This window comes from Pelodiscus sinensis, chromosome 2 (assembly GCF_049634645.1).
Source record: "Pelodiscus sinensis isolate JC-2024 chromosome 2, ASM4963464v1, whole genome shotgun sequence".
Classification (NCBI taxonomy): Eukaryota; Metazoa; Chordata; order Testudines; family Trionychidae; genus Pelodiscus; species Pelodiscus sinensis.
The window spans coordinates 345,705-366,634 of record NC_134712.1 but is presented as its reverse complement, the minus strand read 5'-3'; the positions used below and the strand labels follow the sequence as shown (position 1 = coordinate 366,634).

The 20,930-nt window shown below is 47.3% G+C and overlaps 1 protein-coding gene across 46 annotated transcripts in view; it reads right to left on the bottom strand.

The window, feature by feature from the left end:
• The window catches only part of SCRIB (scribble planar cell polarity protein), a 264,687-nt gene that overhangs the window by 31,587 nt on the left and 212,170 nt on the right, over positions 1-20,930 (bottom strand). For all 46 annotated transcript variants that reach the window (XM_075919859.1, XM_075919864.1, XM_075919865.1 and 43 more), the window contains 3 exons: positions 19,495-19,663; positions 16,660-16,749; positions 16,120-16,305 (listed from right to left, as the gene is read on the bottom strand). In XM_075919859.1, coding sequence (XP_075775974.1) covers positions 16,120-16,305; positions 16,660-16,749; positions 19,495-19,663 — 445 coding nt within the window. The remainder of the gene's footprint in view (positions 1-16,119; positions 16,306-16,659; positions 16,750-19,494; positions 19,664-20,930) is intronic.

The window sequence follows — 20,930 nt, the reverse complement described above, 5'->3', positions numbered from 1 at the left end:
GCACAGCTACAAGACCAGGGCTGAGCATCTGTAAGCCCGGGGCTACAATGCAATGTGGCCACTCAAGCCTGGGCCTGGAAAAATCAAGTCCACAAGCCCAGAGTTCCCACAGACCTGGGTTTACAATGCAGTGAAGACACCCAATCACTCAATTCTTTGATCTGAAGTCCAATGCCTTATCCATTAGGCCACAGAATTAGAAAGTTTTGTGCTGAGCCTGTGGTGTTGGGGATAACACTGCATTATACCACCAGCACGTCTGGCTACTTCCCAATAAGAGGAGAACGATGTAGTGCCCAGACATTCGGTGTTAATGCAGCATTAGGGCAGACAGTTTAGAGCCAAGAGTTGGGGCACCGGGAGCAGGAGTTCCTTCAGCAACATTGACTCTCCTACCCTGCATGAGGGGCATCGCCTTTCATTAATATTCTACAAACAAAAAGGCTACGTCTACACTGGCGGCTTCTTGCACAACAACAGCTGTTCTTGTGCAAAAACTTGCCAGGTGTCTATACTGCACGCATGTTCTTGCACAAGTAAATTTACAGTCTAGCGTCAGAAAACAAGGGCTTCTTCCGGAAGAGTTATTCCTCTTCCCATGACGAGTAAGTCCTGTTGAGCAAGAGGGCAGTGTAGATAGGCAACATGAATTTCTTGCTCAAAAAACCCCTTGGCTAAAATGGCCATCAGAGCTCTCTTGCGCAAGAGAGCGTCCACACTGCCATAGACGCTCTTGCGCAAAAGCACATGCCAGTGTAGACGCGCTCTTGTGGAAAACTTTTTGCACAAGAACTCTTCCACAAAACAGATCTTGCGCAAGAAGCTGCCAGTGTAGACGTAGCCAAACTGTCACAAGGGATTAGGGCAAGAGGGCCTTGAGTTCAGCGGCAGACTCTGCAGCAAACTGCCTTCTGTCCCCAACAGAGAAGGAAACATTTAATTTTGCCTTGTTGTGCACAATATACCTATGACAATTCCTCACGAAGGGCTATGTTTTTGGAGCCTGATAGATGCACCCACATGAAGTGTCCTTTTAAAGCTTCTTGTCTATACATTTAGAGGAGGTATGTTGTGGAGTTGTCAAGTGCTGCTTTAGACAAAGCGAAACAATGGTACCTTAAACAGAAGCAGGGGAAGAAACCCACCCACACTTTCCTTCATCACCACATGGCATGTCACCTTCCTCACTGCTGCATGAACTTTACTTTGGGGATAACCTTCAGAAGAATCCATTTCCAAAATTCACTGGACTATAAAATAAAGGCGCAAAGAACCCAAAGTTCTTGCTCAGCAAAGAAGACAAGGACTTTGTGAGAGATCCTGACAAGCAGGCTTGCTCAGCCATTTTGCTAGAAAAACCTACCCTGAATCAAGACTATAGTCTAGTTGAATTTTAGTCTCCAAAGCGCATTTTTCATTTTTAGTGTCTGTTACCATTTCTGAGTCTATCCTTTATATTGAATTCACTTAAGATCCTCTCTCTGTCTCTTAATACACTTGTATTACTTTTAATCTAAACTAGTGCTGTTAAAACAATCATAGAATACCCATTTATTTAAATATTCCTGGATGTTTCCTACCTTTTTCAAATGTACCAATTTCAATTACAACACAGAATATGAAGTGTACAGTACTCAGGAAAAAGAGGACAGAAATGTTGTAAATGCCAATATGGCTTTGGGTCTCTTGGTCTCAAAGGAACCATAGTAATTAGCTTCAGAGGGGTAGATGAGTTAGTCTGTACAGGATAAACTTAAAAAACAACAAACAGTTTGGTAGCACTTTATAGACTAACAAAACATGTAGGCTGCGTCTAGACTGGCATGATTTTGCAGAAATACTTTTAACGGGAAAGTTTTTCCGTTAAAAGTATTTCCGCAAAAGCGTGTCTAAATTGGCAAGTGCCTTTGCGTAAAAGATTTGCTTTTGCACAAAAGCATCCGTGGCCAGTCCAGACGCGATTTTGCGCAAGAAAGCCCCGATCGCCATTTTCGCCATCAGGGCTTTTTTGCGCAAAACAGTTCTTCCCTGTCTACACTGGCCCTCTTAGAATCATAGAATCATAGAACCATAGAACTGGAAGAGACCTCAGAAGGTCATCAAGTCCAGCCCCCTGCTCTAGGCAGGACCAATTCCAACTAAATCAACCCGGCCAGGGCTTTGTCAAGCCGAGACTTAAACACCTCTAGGGATGGAGACTCCACTACTTCCCTAGGGAACCCATTCCAGTGCTTCACCACCCTCCTAGTGAAATAGTTTTTCCTAATATCCAACCTGGACCTCTTCTACCACAACTTGAGACCACTGCTCCTTGTTCTGCCATCTGTCACTACTGAGAACAGCCTCCCTCCATCCTCTTTGGAACCTCCCTTCAGGAAATTGAAGGCTGCTATCAAATCCCCCCTCACTCTTCGCTTCTGAAGACTAAACAGACCCAAGTCCCTCAGCCTCTCCTCATAAGTCATATGCTCCAGCCCCCTAATCATTTTGGTTGCCCTCTGCTGGACCCTCTCCTATGCGTCCACATCCTTTTTGTAGTGGGGGGCCCAGAACTGGACACAGTACTCCAGATGTGGCTTTACCAAAGCCGAATAAAGGGGAATAATGACATCTCTGGATCTGCTGGCAATGCTCCTCTTAATGCATCCTAATATGCCATTAGCCTTCTTGGCTACAAGGGCACACTGTTGACTCATATCCAGCTTCTCATCCACTGTAACCCCCAGGTCCTTTTCTGCAGAACTACTACTTAACTGGTTGGTCCCCAGCTTGTAACTATGCTTGGGATTCTTCCGTCCCAAGTGTAGGACTCTACACTTGTTCTTGTTGAACCTCATCAAATTTCTTGTGGCCCAATCCTCCAATTTGTCTAAGTCATTCTGGACCCTATCTCTGCCCTTAAGCATATCTACCTCTCCCCTCAGCTTAGTGTCATCCGCAAACTTGCTGAGGGTGCAATCCATCCCCTCATCCAGGTCATTAATAAAGATATTGAACAAAACCGGTCCTAGAACCGAACCTTGGGGCACTCCGCTAGAAACCGACCACCATCCTGACATCGAGCCGTTGATCACTACCCGCTGGGCCCGGCCTTCTAGCCATCTTTCTATCCATTTTACCATCCATTTATCCAATCCACATTCTCTTAACTTGCTGGCAAGAATATTGTGGGAAACCGCATCAAAAGCCTTGCTAAAGTCAAGGTATATCACATCCACCAACTTTCGCACGTCCACAGAGCCAGTTACCTCATCATAGAAGCGAAGTATTCTTGCGCAAGAGGGCTTTTTCCCAAGCGGAAGCGTTAAAGTATTTGCGCAAGAAGCACTGATTTTGTACATTACAAAGTCAGTGTTCTTGTGCAAATTCAAGCGGCCAGTGTAGACAGCTGGCAAGTTTTTGCGCAAAAGGTATCATGAGCATTGGTGGGCACAGCCCACTTCTTCAGATGATTGGAGGTGTTGTAAGTCCAGAACCAAAATAAACACTCCGGTCATGTGAAGAAGTGGACTGTGCCCACCAAAACTCATGATTCCATCTGTATGTTTTGTTACTCTTTAAAGTGCAACCAGACCACTTGCTGTTTTTCATATAATTAGGTCACTTGACACGGATGATTTGATCCTTGCTGTTCATTACGTTCCAAAAATGGAACACTCAGGAAACGTGGATTAAAACAGGCACCATCCCAGCAAAACCGGCAAGTGTCACTCCATACCTGTGCAAGCAGTTGGTAACACACTCCTGACTTCTGCAGCATACTTCCCGCTGTACCTGCATCAAAAGGTTGTGACTCTGTGTCACCTGAACAAAATCGGTATTTAATGGTGTTAAATCGAAGGGCGCTTATCACATCAGAGTTACGGGAACAAGTGGCCAACAAGAGACAATTTTCACAGCAAGGAAGTTGGTAGCCCCGCACCGGCTCTATCATGGGTCAGATCCAGCCCCGAGGGTATGTCTACACTACCCCACTAGTTTGAACTAGCGGGGTAATGTAGGCATACCGCATTTGCAAATGAAGCCCGGGATTTGAATTTGCCAGGCTTCATTTGCATAAGCGGGGAGCCGCCATTTTTAAAACCCCGCTGGTTCGAACCCCGTGCAGCGCGGCTACACGGGGCTTGAACTAGGTAGTTCGAACTAGGTAGTTCAAACGTGGAACGAGGTGTACCGGTAGTTCGGAATAGGAAGCCTAGTTCGAACTACCTAGTTTGAGCCCCGTGTAGCCGCACTGCACGGGGTTCGAACCAGCGGGGTTTTAAAAATGGCGGCTCCCCGCTTATGCAAATGAAGCCCGGGAAATTCAAATCCCGGGCTTCATTTGCAAGTGCGGTATGCCTACATTACCACCCTAGTTCGAACTAGGAGGGTAGTGTAGACATACCCTAAGAGAGGGCTGGGCTGTGGAGCCAACAGCTGTGGCAAGTAGCAGCCAATAAGGGCCCCGCTGGCGCTGTATAAATAGGGGCTCCTGGAGAGAAGCACACTCTGCTCCAGCTGGGGAGCAGGAGGGACCTGGCTGCCAGGGAAGCTAGAGAGGCTTCCTAAGACAGAACAAGGCTGGGACAGGGCAGGCAGGGCTGGGGAGCTCTGGCCAGGCAGGCTGCAGGCTGAGGCCTCAAGGCCCGAAGGTACTAGGACTGCAGAGAGGCAGGCAGGGCAGCAGAAGGCGGCTGCCAATGATGAGTGGCCATTTCAGCCTGCAGTTTGCCCCTGAGAGAGACTGGCCATGAGTCCCTGAGCAGTGGGAAGTGCCACAGGCCAGGTCACCGCGCATGTAAAACATCTGGAGACCTGCCGGGGCTCACTCTTGCAAACCATTTGGGGCACACAGGCCCCTTATTGCCCTCCCCTGCTGTACATGCAACTCTGTCTAAAGTGAGAACAATGTGCCCATGCCAAGAGGGTTGTGGAGTGGAGCCCGGAGCTGGAGCATGGAGCAGTGGAGCTGCAGGTTTTTGCCCGGAGCTGGAGTGGAGCCGGAGCACAGAAAATCTTGACTGCTCCACTGCTCCAGGGTTTTTTTTTATTTTTCATTTTCAATCCAAAATGAATGATATTTTAGCAAGAAAGTCCTAAAGGTGCCAAAAAATGTCATTGATATAGCTATATTAAAGCGTTTTTGAGATATTAATTAAACATTTGGAAAATATTTCAAATATTTTTACCACAAAATTTCATAAGAAAAACTGGCAATTTATAAATAAAAATTTATATTAATTATGTATATTAAAATACTTGCTTCATTAAAACTGCAATAAACATGTTAAAATATTAAAACATACTTTAATAATAATTTTCTGTAAAAAAGAAAATGCCATCATTTTTGTCCAGAAAATCCAAAATAAATTCGAAGTACCTTAAGTGGTTAAGATATCACAAGCAGGGACATTATAACAAATGTAATGCTTTTGTTCATTGTTTTTCGAAGATCATAACAAGGAACAGTTGAATGCAGTAGCTGCACAAGAAGATTTGGCCATGGCTTCAACAAAAAAATCGAATCTGCCCCCCATGATTGATAGCCAAGTTATGGAAAAGGATCTCAACGATGTCTTTACTTTTGAATCTGAAAAACCCAAATTTGGGCTTTTGGGAAAAGCAAAGAAGAAATCGGCAACGTGCAAGGTGGAAAAGGAAGTGAATGACAAGCTCAAACCATGTAGCTTCAAGACAGGTGAAGCAAGTGCCATGAAAAGTTTCAACCTTTGGCGGCATGTAAAACGTGACCATCCTGAAAACTATGTGGCTCTAGTTCCAAAAAAGGACCAAGAAGATGAGGCAAAACAGAAAGCTGACGCGGCTAAACAACGTTCATCTGGCTCTTTGAAAACTCCCGGGGAAAAGATTTTTTGCAGAGCTTCATCTGAAAAGAAACCCAAAATTGAACCAACAAAACTTGACTCATATTTGAAGTCCTCAAAGGTTACAGTCACCATGAATGCCAATACTTTCCGTGAAGGGCTGATGGAAATGGTTTGCTTGAGTTCAACACTGCTCACTAGCTTCAGGCTAAAGAACAAAGGATTCAAAAAAATTGCAGGTGAAACGGGTCGGTAGCTTGGTGTTTTGACGGGGCACGATGCGGTTCGTCATTTAGATGTCAGCACAGCTGAGTCTGGTCGCGAAGAGCTCAAGAAAGCTTTGGAGCAAAAACTGTGCTACTTGAAAATGGATGTGGCAACCCATGGAAACAGAAATTTCCTTGCAATCAATGCTCAGTTCTACGAAGAAGGAAAAGATAAAGCTGTGGTAAAAACCTTGGACATAATCGACACTGAAGGGCATCACAATTCTTCCTACGTGAAAAGTCAAGTAAAAGCTATTTTAGAAAAATTTGAGATTAGTGAAATACAAGTGCTGAGCATCTGCGTTGACAATGCAGCAAACATGACGTGTGCCATCAGAAATTTAAGTGAGGACAATGAAACCATTTCTACCTCTGAGAACAAGGATGTAGACAGAACTGAAGCTATTTTACCTGATGAAGGAACTAAAGGAATGGATGAAATCGAACTCAACATGGATGTTGCTGCGCAATGGGTTAATGACCCTAGCCTCATACTTCCAATATGGCTTCATGAGGACGACTCGAAAGTCCAAATGATGAGGTGCGGTATTCACACTCTTCAGTTGGCAATCTGGGATGGACTGAACAAAGAACAAGCGAAAAAAATTCTGGCAAAAATTCGACAAGCTGTCAAACTACGAACCCCAAATATTCAAAGTGTTCTGCTTGATCTACATGGGGTAACTCAATCATTGGATACTGTGACTCGCTGGGGTTCAACATTTGCGATGATTGATCGTCTTCTCGTTTTTCAGTCTTACTGTGAACAAGTGGCTGCTGCTGAAACAAGAGAACTCAAGTTAACACAAGCTGAATGGGACGAAGTGAAGAACCTGCAAGACCTCTTGGCAAAGCCAAACCAAACAACTGTGAATCTTCAAGCTGTCAATGTAGCCCTGGGAGTTTTAATGAAGGAATGGCGAAAACTGTCAAAATTCTTGCAAGAAAATGGTGGACAAATTGCAAAAGGAATTCTATCCTCCATGAAGAAACACGAGGAGAAGCTTTTTGACAGTATTCATTTCCTTGCTGGAGTTTATGTTGACCCACGGTATCGGAGTCTTCTTACCACAAGGGAAATATCAAAGGCAAAGGAAGGGCTCCTTGATATTGCTCGATGACTCGAAAAACAAAATCTATTGCTACATTTGAACTTGGCGAGAGGTTGAAGAAAACGAAACACAACAAAAGGAGTCATCAACAATTGAATTTGCGGTTTTGGAAAGTTCACTTCCTTCAGAAATAGCAGGCTGTTCTCAAACTTCCGTCTCCACTCTGAACTTGTTCGAGCGTCCATCCCTGAGATGTCTTCAACCATCACAGGGAAATGGAGATAATTCAAGCACCAATTCTTCAGAAGATGACTTTGAAAAGGAATTGGATAAACAAGAAAGACGCCAGCAAGTTTCTGCGATTCATAATTGTAATGAAGCATTATTCGAGAGAAACTTTTGGGAAGATTGTGAGGCGATGGAGTCTATTGGTAGGCTAAAAGTTAAGTCTGTTTTTGAGGCCATTCACAGCTACCCACACCGCATTCCAGTGGCCTGTAGAATTGCTTGCCAACAACTCAAGCTAGTGTAGAGCGACTGTTTTCGGCTTTAAAGTTAATTTTAAATGATCTGCGGCAGTCTATGAAAGACGACTTGATTGCTGCAATAATTTTTTACCGATTGAATTATGAATGATTCTAGTTTGTATCATTGTTGATGACATTTAAATTTTTAGAACTCTGAATAAAAGTAATGTTTTTTCAAAATTACAGTATGCGCTTTTTTATTTAGTTAAAAATTAGTTTGAGTCAGAGTGCGGAGCAGAGTCGGAGCAAAGCTGGAGCAGTCACTATGGGTGCCGGAGTGGAGTAATTCAAAAATTTGATGGCTCCAAATCCCTGTATGCCAAGACAATGGCTTTTGGGATGCACGCCTGACAGATCACACTGTGAACAAGAGGATGATAATGATATTGACTAGAAATGTCACCGGTGCTTTCACATCTCAATTAGTCCCGTACAAGTGTATTAGTGTGTTACCTTTTAGATTGTTGTTGTAATACTTTGAGATCACAAAGAACCACAATTGTATTTCTTGAAATAGCACAGAGCCATTAAGGAATTCAAATCATTCAATGTGGCCACATTAATGTGTTGAGAGTATCACTGTTTCAATGGTTATGGCACCAGTTGACAGTTCCACATCGTATCGCCCCTGAAAGTAACCAGCATGAGTGTTCACTGCTGTTCAACATGTGTGCACAGAGAAGATAGATTCATAGAACACTAGAACTGGAAGTGACCCTGAGAGATCATCGACTCCTGTCCCCTGCCCTGTTTCTGAAAGTATGCCGATAAATCACTGACAGCCCCGGTTTGTTTATTTACTGGCGCTGCGGCCACAGAGCCTCGCGGCTGCCATTGACTCCATTTCATCTTTTGCAGCCAAGGGGAGCCATGGGAAGTACAGAGCAGAGCAGAGCGGAAGACTGACTTCCCGTGTCTTGCTCACAACACTGCTGTGAATGCAGCTCAGAATCACGTTTGCTTTTTTTGCAGCAGCAGCATCACACTGTTGACTGCTATTTAGCTTGTGGTCCGCTCAGACCCTTAGATCCCTTCCTGCAGGACTCCTTTGAGTTGAATAGATCTGTGGAGCCTGCTGCTCAACCGCAGCGTGTTTCCATTAAAGCTGTTAAATTGCAGCTATCGGGCTGGTCGTGTAGTAGATACAATTGGTACCGACTACGTGACCAGTCGACAGGATGGCTCTGCAGAGCTGCAGCAGGGGTAGCTCCAGGAGCTGGCTCAGGCTGGGACTGAGCAGTCCCCACTTGTGCTGGTTCCAGGAGCCACCCGCACTCCGGCTCTGCATTTCAAATGTAGTAAGAGCCGAGGTGCAGTGTCCTGGATCAGCATGATCCGGGACTACTCAGTCCCGGCTGACACTCAGTCCAGCAGTCCGTTTGCGGTCGCCAGGGCAAGCCATGGACAGGGGCTGCTGGCAGAGCAGCCCTTGAACATGACCAGCTCGGGCCGCCGCAAACAGGCAATGGCCATGGGGGGTCCAGCTTCCTACTGGAACCCCGCAGACAGAGGTTGCTGCTAGAGCAGCCTCTGTCCACAGCAAGCCTCAACCAGCCGCAGGCAGAGGCTGCTTCGTAGCAGCCTCCGCATCCCCCCTGCGGCCTCTGACAGAGGCAGTGGTGGGCAGGCGGCACTGTGAACATAAGAATGGCCATACTGGGTCAGACCAAAGGTCCATCTAGCCCAGTATCCTGTCTGCTGACAGTGGCCAGCACCAGGTACCCCAGAGAGGGTGGACCAAAGACACAATCAAGCGATTTGTCTCCTGCCATCCCTCTCCAGCCTCAGACAAACAGAGGCCAAGGACACCATTTTATCCCCTGGCTAATAGCCTTTTATGGACCTAACCTCCATGAAATTATATAGCTTATCTTTACATTCTATTATAGTCCTAGCCTTCACAGCCTCCTCTGGCAAGGAGTTCCACAGGTTGACTACAAGCTGTGTGAAGAGGAACTTCCTTTTATTAGTTTTAAACCTGCTCCCCATTAATTTCATTTGGTGTCCTCTAGTTCTTCGGTTATGGGAACTAATAAATAACTTTTCTTTATCGGCCCTCTCCACACCACTCATGATTTTATAGACCTCTATCATATCCCCCCTAAGTCTCCTCTTTTCTAAACTGAAAAGTCCCAGTCGCTTTAACCTCTCCTCATATGGGACCCGTTCCAAACCCCTAATCATTTTAGTTGCCCTTTTCTGAACCCTTTCCAAGGCCAAAATATCTTTTTTGAGGTGAGGAGATCACATCTGTACACAGTATTCAAGATATGGACGTACCATAGTTTTATACAGGGGCAGTAAGATATTCTGGGTCTTATTTTCTATCCCTTTCATAATAATTCCTAGAAACCTATTTGCCTTTTTGACCGCCGCTGCACACTGCATGGAAGTTTTCAGAGAACTGTCCACGATAACTCCAAGATCTCTTTCCTGATTTGTGGTAGCCAAATTAGCCCCCATCATACTGTACGTATAGTTGGGGTTATTTTTCCCGATGTGCATTACTTTACACTTATCCACATTAAATTTCATTTGCCATTTTGTTGCCCAATCACTGAGTTTGGTGAGATCTTCTTGGAGTCCCTCAGGGTATGTCTACACTACCCCGCTAGTTCGAACTAGCGGGGTAATGTAGGCATACCGCACTTGCAAATGAAGCCCGGGATTTGAATTTCCCGGGCTTCATTTGCATAAGCGGGGAGCCGCCATTTTTAAAACCCCGCTGGTTCGAACCCCGTGCAGCGCGGCTACACGGGGCACGAACTAGGTAGTTCGAACTAGGCTTCCTAGTTCAAACTACCGTTACTCCTCGTGGAATGAGGAGTAACGGTAGTTCGAACTAGGAAGCCTAGTTCGAACTACCTAGTTCGTGCCCCGTGTAGCCGCGCTGCACGGGGTTCGAACCAGCGGGGTTTTAAAAATGGCGGCTCCCCGCTTATGCAAATGAAGCCCGGGAAATTCAAATCCCGGGCTTCATTTGCAAGTGCGGTATGCCTACATTACCCTCCTAGTTCGAACTAGGAGGGTAGTGTAGACATACCCTAATAGATTAGTAAGACAGGATTTCCCTTTACAGAAACCATGTTGACTTTTGTCCAACAAATTATGTTCTTCTACATGCTTCACAATTTTATTCCTTACTATTGTTTCGACTAATTTGCCCGGTACTGAAGTTAGACTTACCAGTCTGTAATTGCCAGGATCGCCTCTAGAGCCCTTTTTAAATATTGGTGTCACGTTGGCTCCCTTCCAGTCATTAGGTACGGAAGCCAATTTAAAGGATAGGTTACAAACCACAGATAATAGCTTAGCAATTTCCCATTTGAGTTCTTTTAGAACCCTTGGATGAATGCCATTTGGTCCCGGAGATTTGTTAACATTAAGTTTTTCTATTTGTTTCAAAACCTCCTCTCATGACACTTCAATCCGGGACAGTTCCTCAGATTCATCACCCACAAAGGACGGTGCAGATTCGGGAATCTCCCCAACGTCCTCAGCCGTGAAGACTGAAGCAAAGAAATCATTTAGTTTCTCCGCAATGGCTTTATCGTCCTTGATTGCTCCTTTTATAGCTCGATCATCTAGGGGACCCACAAGTTTTTTAGCAGGCTTCCTGCTTCTAATGTACTTAAAAAACATTTTGTTATTTCTTTTTGAGTTTTTGGCTATCTGTTCCTCAAAATCTTTTTTTGCTTTTCTTATTACATTTTTACACTTGATTTGACAGTGTTTCTGTTCCTTTCTATTTATCTCACTAGGATTGGACTTCCACTTCTTAAAAGATACCTTTTTGTCCCTCACTGCTTCTTTTACATGGCGGTTAAGCCACGGTGACTCTTTTTTAGGTCTCTTGCTAAGTTTTTGAATTTGGGGTATACATTTAAGTTGGGCCTCTATTGTGGTGTCTTTAAAAAGTTTCCATGCAGCTTTCAGGGAGTTGGCTCTAGTCACTGTGCCTTTTAATTTCTGTTTAACTAACCTCCTCATTTTTGTGTAATTCCCCTTTTTGAAATTAAATGCCAGAGTGCTGGACTGCTGAGGTGTTCTTCCCACCACAGGAATGTTGAATGTTATTATATTATGGTCACTATTCCCAAGCGGTCCTGTAACGGTTATATCCTGTACCTGATCCTGCACTCCACTCAGGACTAAATCGAGAATTGCCTCTCCCCTTGTGGGTTCCTGCACCAGCTTCTCCAAGAAGCAGTCATTTAAGCCATTGAGAAATTTTATCTCCGCTTCTCTTCCTGAGGTGACTTGTATCCAGTCAATTTGGGGGTAATTAAAATCCCCCATTATTATAGAGTTCTTTATTTTGGTAGCCTCCCTAATCTCCCTCAGCATTTCAATGTCAGTATCGCTGTCCTGGTCAGGTGGTCGGTAATATATCCCTACTGCTAATTTCTTATTATTGGAGCATGGAATTACTATCCATAGCGATTCTATTGAACGTGTTGATTCACTTAATAGTTTTATTTCATTTGATTCTACATTATCTTTCACATACAGTGCCACTCCGCCACCCACCCGGCCTGCTCTATCCTTTCGATATATTTTATATCCCGGTATGATTGTGTCCCACAGATTTTCCTCATTCCACCAGGTTTCAGTGATGCTTATTATGTCAATCTCCTCATTTAATACGAGGTACTCTAGTTCACCCATCTTATTAGTCAGATTCCTAGCATTTGTGTACAAGCACTTTAAAAATTTGCCACTGTGGAGATGGTGCTGGAGGGAACCGGCTTTTAAGCCATCTCCCGCCAGCACTGTCTCCTGTTCCAACACCTTGCTGTTTTGGCTTTCATAATATCCTCTGGCAAAGAGTTCACAGATTGCCTGTGTGCTATGTGAAAAATACTTCCTTTAAATGGCTTTAAACCTGTTGCGTATCAATTTCATTTGGTGATCTCTAGTTCTTTTCTTATGAACAGTAAATAACACTTCCTTTTTTACTTTCCCATGCCAGTCATGATTTTATAGAATTCTATCATATGCTCTGTTTAATCATGTCTTTTCCAAGCTGAAGAGACCCAGTTTTAGTAATCTCTCCTCATAGGGAAACTGTTCTATACCTCTAATCATTTTTGTTGCCTTTTTCTGAATGTGTTCCCATTTCAACCACATCTGCATGCAATATTCAAGAAGTGGGTGTATCATGGATTTATATAGAGGTAGCATTATCTTCTCTGTCTTCTTATATATCTCCCTCTTCATAATTCCTAACGTTCTGTTAGCGTTTTTGACAGCCAGGGCACATTGAGTGGATGTCGCCTGAGGACTATCCACCATGACTCCAAGAGCTCTTTCTTGAGTGTAACAGCTAATTCAGACCCCATCATTTTATATGTATAGTTGGGATTATGTTTTCCACTGTGCATTATTTTGCATTTATCAACATTGACTTTCAGCTCCCATTTTGTTGCCCAGTCACCTAGTTTTGTGAGATCCTTTTTTCAAGCTCTTTCAAGGTCTGCTATGGACTTATCTATCTTCAGCAGTTTGGTATCATCTGCAAATTTTGCCACATCCCTGTTTACCACTTTTTCCAGATTGTTTATGAATATGTTGAATAGGACTGGTCCCAACAGAAACCCCCAAGGGACATCACTAGTTCCTTCTTTCCATTCTGAAAACTGACCATTTATTCATGTCCTTTGTTTATTATCCTTTAATCAGTTATTATTAAGGAGAGGATCTCATCTTTTATTCCATGACAGCTTATTTTGCTTAAGAGTCTTTGAAGGACCTTATTAGAGGCTTTTTGAAAATCTAAGTACACTATATTTACTGGATTCCCCCCTTGTCCACATGCTTGTTGACCCCCCGCAAAGAATGCTAGTAGATTAGTAAGGCAGGATTTTCCTTTACAGAAACCATGTTGACTTTCTCCCAACAAATTATGCTCATCCGTGTGTTTGATAATTCTGTTATTTAGTTTCAATCTTGGTAGTGACACGTTCACTGCCACATGCCAGGACTTGCGTGAACAGGCAAGTGTCTTCACTAGGGGCAATCTTTGGCCTCACTGCCCTGTGAGTTGTGGGAAATGATGGTTATTCTGAATAAGGCCACATTGTGAACGTTAAGGGCAAATCTTAGACATAAAGATTGTTAATAACTTCGCTTAATTATAACTTAATTTCTTCAAACATACATGTAATGCTACCTTTTCAGTTTGTTAGCTAGAAGGTGCCCCACCCATGAGACTGTTTTTCTTAAAGTACTAACATTTAATACATTTACACTCCAAACGTTATCTGAAGCATTCTCAGAACGTTCCATTCCTACTCGGATAATGTTTTGGGGCGATACATGGTGCTCTCCATGACACATGAGGGAAAATCCCTGTCTCAAGTGGAAAAACAGGACTCATCTTTACTGACAGCATTGTTGCTGTGCCATGAACCAGACAAGTGAAAACCACAGACAGTGCACCAGGGAGCAGAAATGGCCAGAAGGGAGCTAGGAGAGTGAGAAGCCATTTGCAGCAGAGTGCGCAGTGTGATCCGGTAGCAAAACATCACCAATGCTACTCGGAGCTGCAGAAGAATGCAGTGAAAAATCAGAGACACAGTCCTTGGTAAAACACTGACTGACATGCCATGCCTGTATCTGGGCGCCTTAGGGTATGTCTGGACTACATCCCTCTGTTGCCAGAGGGATGTAAATTAGACATACTGAAATTGCTAATGAAGCGGGGATTTAAATATCCCGCACTTCATTAGAATTGAATTAACCGTTAGTTTGAATTAACTTTAATAGTGGCTACACCTACAAACCGCTAGTTTGAATTTAAAAAGAACTAGCGGAGCGCTTAATTCGAACTAGGTAAACCTCATTCTACGAGGACTAACGCCTAGTTCGAATTGAGTAGTTCGAATTAAGAGCTGTGTAGCCACTTAATTCGAACTAGTGGGAGGCTAGCCCTTCCCAGGTTGCCCTGGTGGCCACTCTGGGCCAAACCAGGGAAACTCTTCTGCCCCCCTCCCGGCCCCGGAGCCCTTACGGGGCACAGTCTGGCTACAGTGCTTGTGCCAGTTGCAAGCCTGCCAGCAACCAGCCAGCAGACCCTGCACCTGGCACAGCATGAGCCAGCCACCTGCTGCCACCCAGCCCTCCGCCTCTTCCCAGGACCAGGCTGGTAGCTCCCAAGAGCCTGCCTAGGGCCGCAAAAGGCGGGCGCCCGCCTGGTATAGTGCAAAGATCGTGGACCAAATCGAGGTTTGGGGGGAAGCCTCCAACGTCCACGACCTCCGCACTAGGCACAGGATTGTGGCCGTCTAGGGCAGGATAGCTGCCAGCCTGGCCACCAAAGGCCACATGCGAACCCAGGCGGCTGGGGGCTGGGCCTGGCCATTGGCTGCCGTGCGGCGTAACGCTTAAATCCAGGCAGCCGAGGGCTGGGCCTGGCCGTTGGTGGCCGCGTGGTGCTTAGATCTGGGTGGCCGGGGGCTGGGCCTGGCCATTGGCGGACGTGCGGCACTTATATCTGGGTGGCTGGGGGCTGGGCCCAGCTGTTGGCCGCTGCGCGGAGACCTCCCAGGGAGACATCTGACCCCCTTGGGGGTCGCAACCCACAGGTTGCACACCACTGCTAGAGAAGACTGTCCTGACTAAAAGGTAGCGCTGACTGGAAAATCACCCCTCCCAGACGGAGGAAAGGGAACCCTCTTGCTGAGCCCTGCCCTGATCCTGGGAACATTGGCTCAATCAGGTTTTCAATAGCTAGAATGACACCATGCAACCTTTTTAATAACACAGGCCCCTCAGTTTTCCAGCCTCAAAACAATGCACCAGCTCTAGCATCTTCCATCCACGGCTCTGGAAGCCTTTACAAACATTAACTCCTCGTTGCCTCCACGGAAGGAAGGTAAGTAGCATTATCCCCAACATACACAGGAACATAAGTTGGCTTAAATCCTGAAGCAGGAAGTTTTCTCTCTTTTTCTCACACTCAATCGTTTTAACTGGATCTAGCGTTCAGTCCCCCTTTGAACTTTGCTAAGCTCTCGGCTCAATGGCATCTCGTGGCAATGAATTCCAGAGTCTAACAGCAAATGATGTGTCTAGAAAAGAACTTCCTTTTGTCAGTTTTGAATTTGCCACCTTTTAAGTTTCAATGCATAACCCGTTGTCCTGATGCGAGGAAACAGTGCACAGAGCGGGAAGAGAATTGCCCAGGGAGATACGCACGTCAGTTCCTGAGCTGAACGCTACACAGTGCGAGTGTACTGTTAGGAAGACTACACAAGTGTTGCTAATGTGTAAAGAAGAGATGAACCCCCTTAAATTCCAGTCAGAGGTAGATAAGACTGGACAGGCGATAGACCTGTGGTCTGGCCACAATAGCCTCCCTTTTCCCTGGCCCCTAAACTTTCCCTCTCTTTGATGCTACAGATTCCATGACAACACCAGCGCCTGCTAGTGAAAAGAGAGGGATACTAGGCTGCCCTTGACTCACCGTGCTGCCCTCCACATGGCTCGTTTCTCTGCCTCCAGGGCCCGGCGCTCAGCTGGAGACAGCTCCTTCTCCTGGGTACTCAGGAACTCAGGGCTCTGCATCCGCAATCGCTCCTGGTGCCGTCGCTCAGCTTTGGCCGTTCGCACCGGTGCCCCTGCCTCGCCCCCTGGGTACACTGGGATCAGTCTGGGAAGAGATACCAGGCATCACACGGGGCTTGGCCCAACCCACCCAGAAGCCCCCAGTCTTCCTGCTCTCCCTTCTCAAAGGAGGGCCCCACTTTCTATCCTGCCCACAGCCCTGAGCCACCCTGGATCTCCTCAAAGGAAGGACCTCGTCACCCAGCCCCAGGCTCCTGGCTCTCACTTAGTAAACAACCCTGTACCCAACATGCGTCACCCACACCCTTCCCTGCCCCATATCCCCACCTCCCCAAAGCCTGCTGAAAGGCAGAGTGGCCCGGCCCACTCTGTGGCTGGCTGCGGGCTGCAGGGCTGCTCCAATGTTGTTCTCCCCTCTCCCTCAAGAGTGCCCTCTTACCCAGACATGGAGTTAGGTCTCTGCTCCAGCTTGAATCCGTCCTCTAGCGAGTTTCTCTGGGAGCTGCTGTGCTCGTCTGCCTCGGATTCCCTGCAGCAACACAGACATGTCAACCAGGCACGCTGAAGGATGCCCCCAGCGGCGTCAGAGCACAGAGCCCCTTTCCTATGGACCTGAGCTCCAGGATGCAGACCCTGCAGCTCAGTTCAGTGCTGTGGCCCTCAATGCATTAGTCTGACAGCTTTGGTATCTTGCACATGCCAGTCCCATCTGCCTGCGGCAGGAAGCCTTCAAGGGCATGTGAGCAGGGAGTAGGAATGAATCACCTGGATGATGGGAAGAACCTCCCCTGTCCCATGGCAGAAACCCGAGGCTGGGTGCAGCCTGACAGGAGCGTGTCCTCTTCGCTCTGCCTGGTCTCTGTGAACACTCTGCCTGCCTGCAACCTGGGGACCATCTCCTTTCCTGCTGCACCCAGACAGGGGATTTCGCCTCAGAATCTAGGGCTTTAACTGGGTTCAGAAAAGAACTAGACAAATCCACGGAGGCTGGGTCCATGGATGGCTAGTAGCCAGGGAGGGTAGGGATGGTGGCCCTGGCCTCTGGAGGTGGGTGACAGGAGGGATCACGTGAGGATTCCCTGTTGTGATCCCTCCCTCTGGGCACCTGGTGCTGGCCACTGTCGGCAGACAGGCCACTGGGCTAGATGGACCTTTGGTCTGACCCCGTGTGGCCGTTCTTACGTTCTAATCTCACCAAACCAACCTTTCTCCCTGATCTGACATCAGGCGTCTCAGCAGGTCCAGGCCCCAGTCATGTCCCAACTCCAATACCGCATCTGCATCCTTCTGATGCCAAGGGCATCTATCTCACCCCAGACAGGCCATCCAAACTCATCTCCCTCCCCCAAGCTCTGGCTGCGTTGCCACCGCCTGCTGTATCAAGTGTAAACCATTGTGCTCACCTGCCAGCTCTTTCCTAAGTCCAGCCCTGCTCCCGCCAGCCCCCCTGCTGTGACAGGTGGCTGACTGCTTCTTGTTTTCCCTTTGCTGAGGTCAGATCTTTCTGAAGGCAAAGTCAGTCCTTTGGCAGCCCCCTAGGACTGAGTGAGGGCAGAGCTGAGCTAAGGGCTGCATTCTGTGCAGTCCTGTTGGCCCCCATATGTCCTAGGCGTAAGTCAGAATTTGGCCCTGAATGAACAACTGAAGATCTCAGTCCCTATCACAACTTTGCCTTCAGAGACCTATCTCTGCCCAGAGCTGAAATGGGGAGCTGATGAGGGGAGAGGAGTCTGACATTCCTTCCTGCTATTAAGCTCACTGGACATCAACTAAGCAATGAGCCTGAGAAGCAATGGAGCCAGTGATGGGGGCCATGCATACCACTCTCCAGCACTTGCAGCCCACCAGCTGAGAGAGTACGGGCCCTCCCGCCCCATCTTTGCAGAGTGACATCTCTGAGCTGTGGGGAGAGGCTGCAAAGACTGCATGTTTGGCTGCTGCCCTTCTTTAGTGCTTGCCAGAGCCCGGGTTAGCATGAGGGATGGGGGAACCCCCATGCAGGTGGAATGCGAGGTGTTTCTGGACTGAGAGGGTGAATGGGGGGACATGATAGCGGTTTTCAAATATCTAAAAGGGTGTCACAAGGAGGAAGGAGAAAATTTGTTCCTCTTGGTTTCTGAGGACAGGACAAGGAGTAATGGGCTTAAAGTACAGCAGGGGAGGTTTAGATTGGACATTAGGAAAAAATTCCTAACTGTCAGGGTGGTCAAATATTGGAATAAATTGCCAAGGGAGGTGGTGGAATCTCCCTCTCTGGAGATATTTAAGAACAGGTTAGATAGACATCTGTCAGGGATGGTGTAGGTGGAGCTTGGTCCTGCCTTGAGGGCGGGGGGCTGGACTCGATGACCTCTCGAGGTCCCTTCCAGTCCTATGATTCTATGATTCTATGAATGCAATGGGGAGATGGGCAGCAGAAACTAGAGCCAAAATGGGGGCCTGGACTGTCCCTAGTGTGGTCAGGCAGCAAGGGGAGACTGTAAGCCCCAGCCTACAAGACAAAGATGCTTGGCTCTGTGGCCCGAGACGTGATCCTGCAGCAGTTTCAGCATGAGGGAAAATCCCTGTCTCAAGTGGAAAAACAGGACTCATCTTTACTGACAGCAGTGTTGCTGTGCCATGAGCCAGACAAGTGAAAACCACAGACAGTGCACCAGGGAGCAGAAATGGCCAGAAGGGAGCTAGGAGAGTGAGAAGCCATTTGCAGCAGAGTGCGCAGTGTGATCCGGTAGCAAAACATCACCAATGCTACTCGGAGCTGCAGAAGAATGCAGTGAAAAATCAGAGACACAGTCCTTGGTAAAACACTGACTGACATGCCATGCCTGTTTCAGGTGTGAGTCAGACAGACAAGATTCTGAGAAAGGTTGAAGGCAGCAACCTGAGATTGATTCTGTTTGAAGCCCAATTCTCCATCTGTGAGGCAAATTTGCAGGGCAAGAAATGAAAGAAGCTGCACCAGTGCAGAACTGCAGCCTGGGGAGAGAGACGCCAGCAGACACAGGCATAATGCAAGAGCCTAAGGGGCAAGGCACAGGCTCAGCAAAGAGGTGTTTCCCGAGCTAGCCACAACTGCAATCAATGACTCCAGGTACCCAAGGCTGGAGCTGAGCAGCCACACATCTGAGAAGAACGAGGACCTGGGGACAAACTGCATGTCTTGTGATTACCAGGTCCCCCACAAGAGCCTGCCCAGACCCCAGATCCCATGGACAGGTGATGCTGGCTCACTCCCAGGACACAAAACTGAATCTGAGCTGCCAGTCAGTCTTACCGAGTTGCTGGGGACTGAATGCTCCTTCCATTTAGCCTCTTGATCTTGTATTCCACTCCTTCGATGATGACGCTGGACTGCATGCTCATATCGGGCTTCCCTGCATCCTCCTCTTCTTCCTCCTCCTCCTCCTCCAGTAATAGGGCCCGTTTCTGCTGCAGTTTACGAGCTGCCAAAATGGACACACCCATATGAGCGGGAGAGTGCTGCAGAGGTGATTGCTATCAGCGACGCCTCCGGTCTCTGGGTAGGTCCATGAGATCAGGCTCTGGATAGGTCCCTCCCCCTCCCCCTCTCTCTCCCTCTCTGCAAGAGTCGTACAGTTTCTGCAGTAGTCTCTGAGTCTATCCCCTCCCCAAAAACACACTTCTCCTGAGCTTGCTCAGTAGCTACTCTTGTCCCAGCCTCACTGCCTTGCAAAGTGTCCTCTGAATCACTTCCTGCTAATCAGAAAAGCCTTCTCCCTGCCCGCCACTCCAGAGAGCCATTGGGAGGCCAGACGAGCTGATGACCCTCGCTACCCAATGGCAGTCAGAGTCCTGGCAGGTGTTGGGAAGACCTCTCCCCTCCCCCATGGGTGCGGACTGTTCAGAAAAGGCCTGTGTCCTCATAGGCTTTATAGTCAAAGGGACCATCATGATCACCTAGTTGGACCTCCTGCACATTGCAGGCCATAGAACCTCACCCACTCACACCTGCAATAGACCGCCAGCCTTGGGCTGACTGACTGAAGGCCTCAGATTATGGTTCAGAGACTCCAAGTTACAGAGAACACCCCATTTATACGTTTAGACCTGCAAGTGACCCTTAGCCCATGCCCCATGCTGTAAAGGAAGGAAATGCCCAGGGTCTTTGCCAAACTGACCTGGGGAAAAGACCTTCTGGACCCCAAGAACGGCAGTCAGACCTGTCACCTCCGATGGGTTTAAGCGTGCCCGCAGGACTCGGAAAGCATGGGAACGCAAGAGGAGGATACTTTTTTATACACAAAGGGGATATTTTTGAGACCTGCCTAACTGCCTTGCCTGCTTCTACTAGCTCCATCAGATAGATTGTCAACGTCAGCAGTTCTAGGGCAGCACCATGTATCACCAGTGCCTAAGGGAACTGCTCCTCCATGGACTGAGGAGTGCGATAGCACCTTCTCTTCAGAACGCCAGCCTTGAGAGACACTAGGCTCCCTGCCACGCACTACCCAACAGGTGGGCAGGGGGACTAGGCTCACTGCGCTGACCCTACCAAGAAATCAGAAAAATAAAACGACTGCCGATCTTTCCTAACTGTTGTTCTCCACACTGGGTGGCTCATGTCCATTCCAATGACGTATGCACCCACCACAGGCACAGGCACTGGCACTGGAAGGTTTTGCTCAGCTATGGAGCCCCCTGAGGTCACACCTTCATGGTGCCACATACAGGGACCTGCAACCGACCACC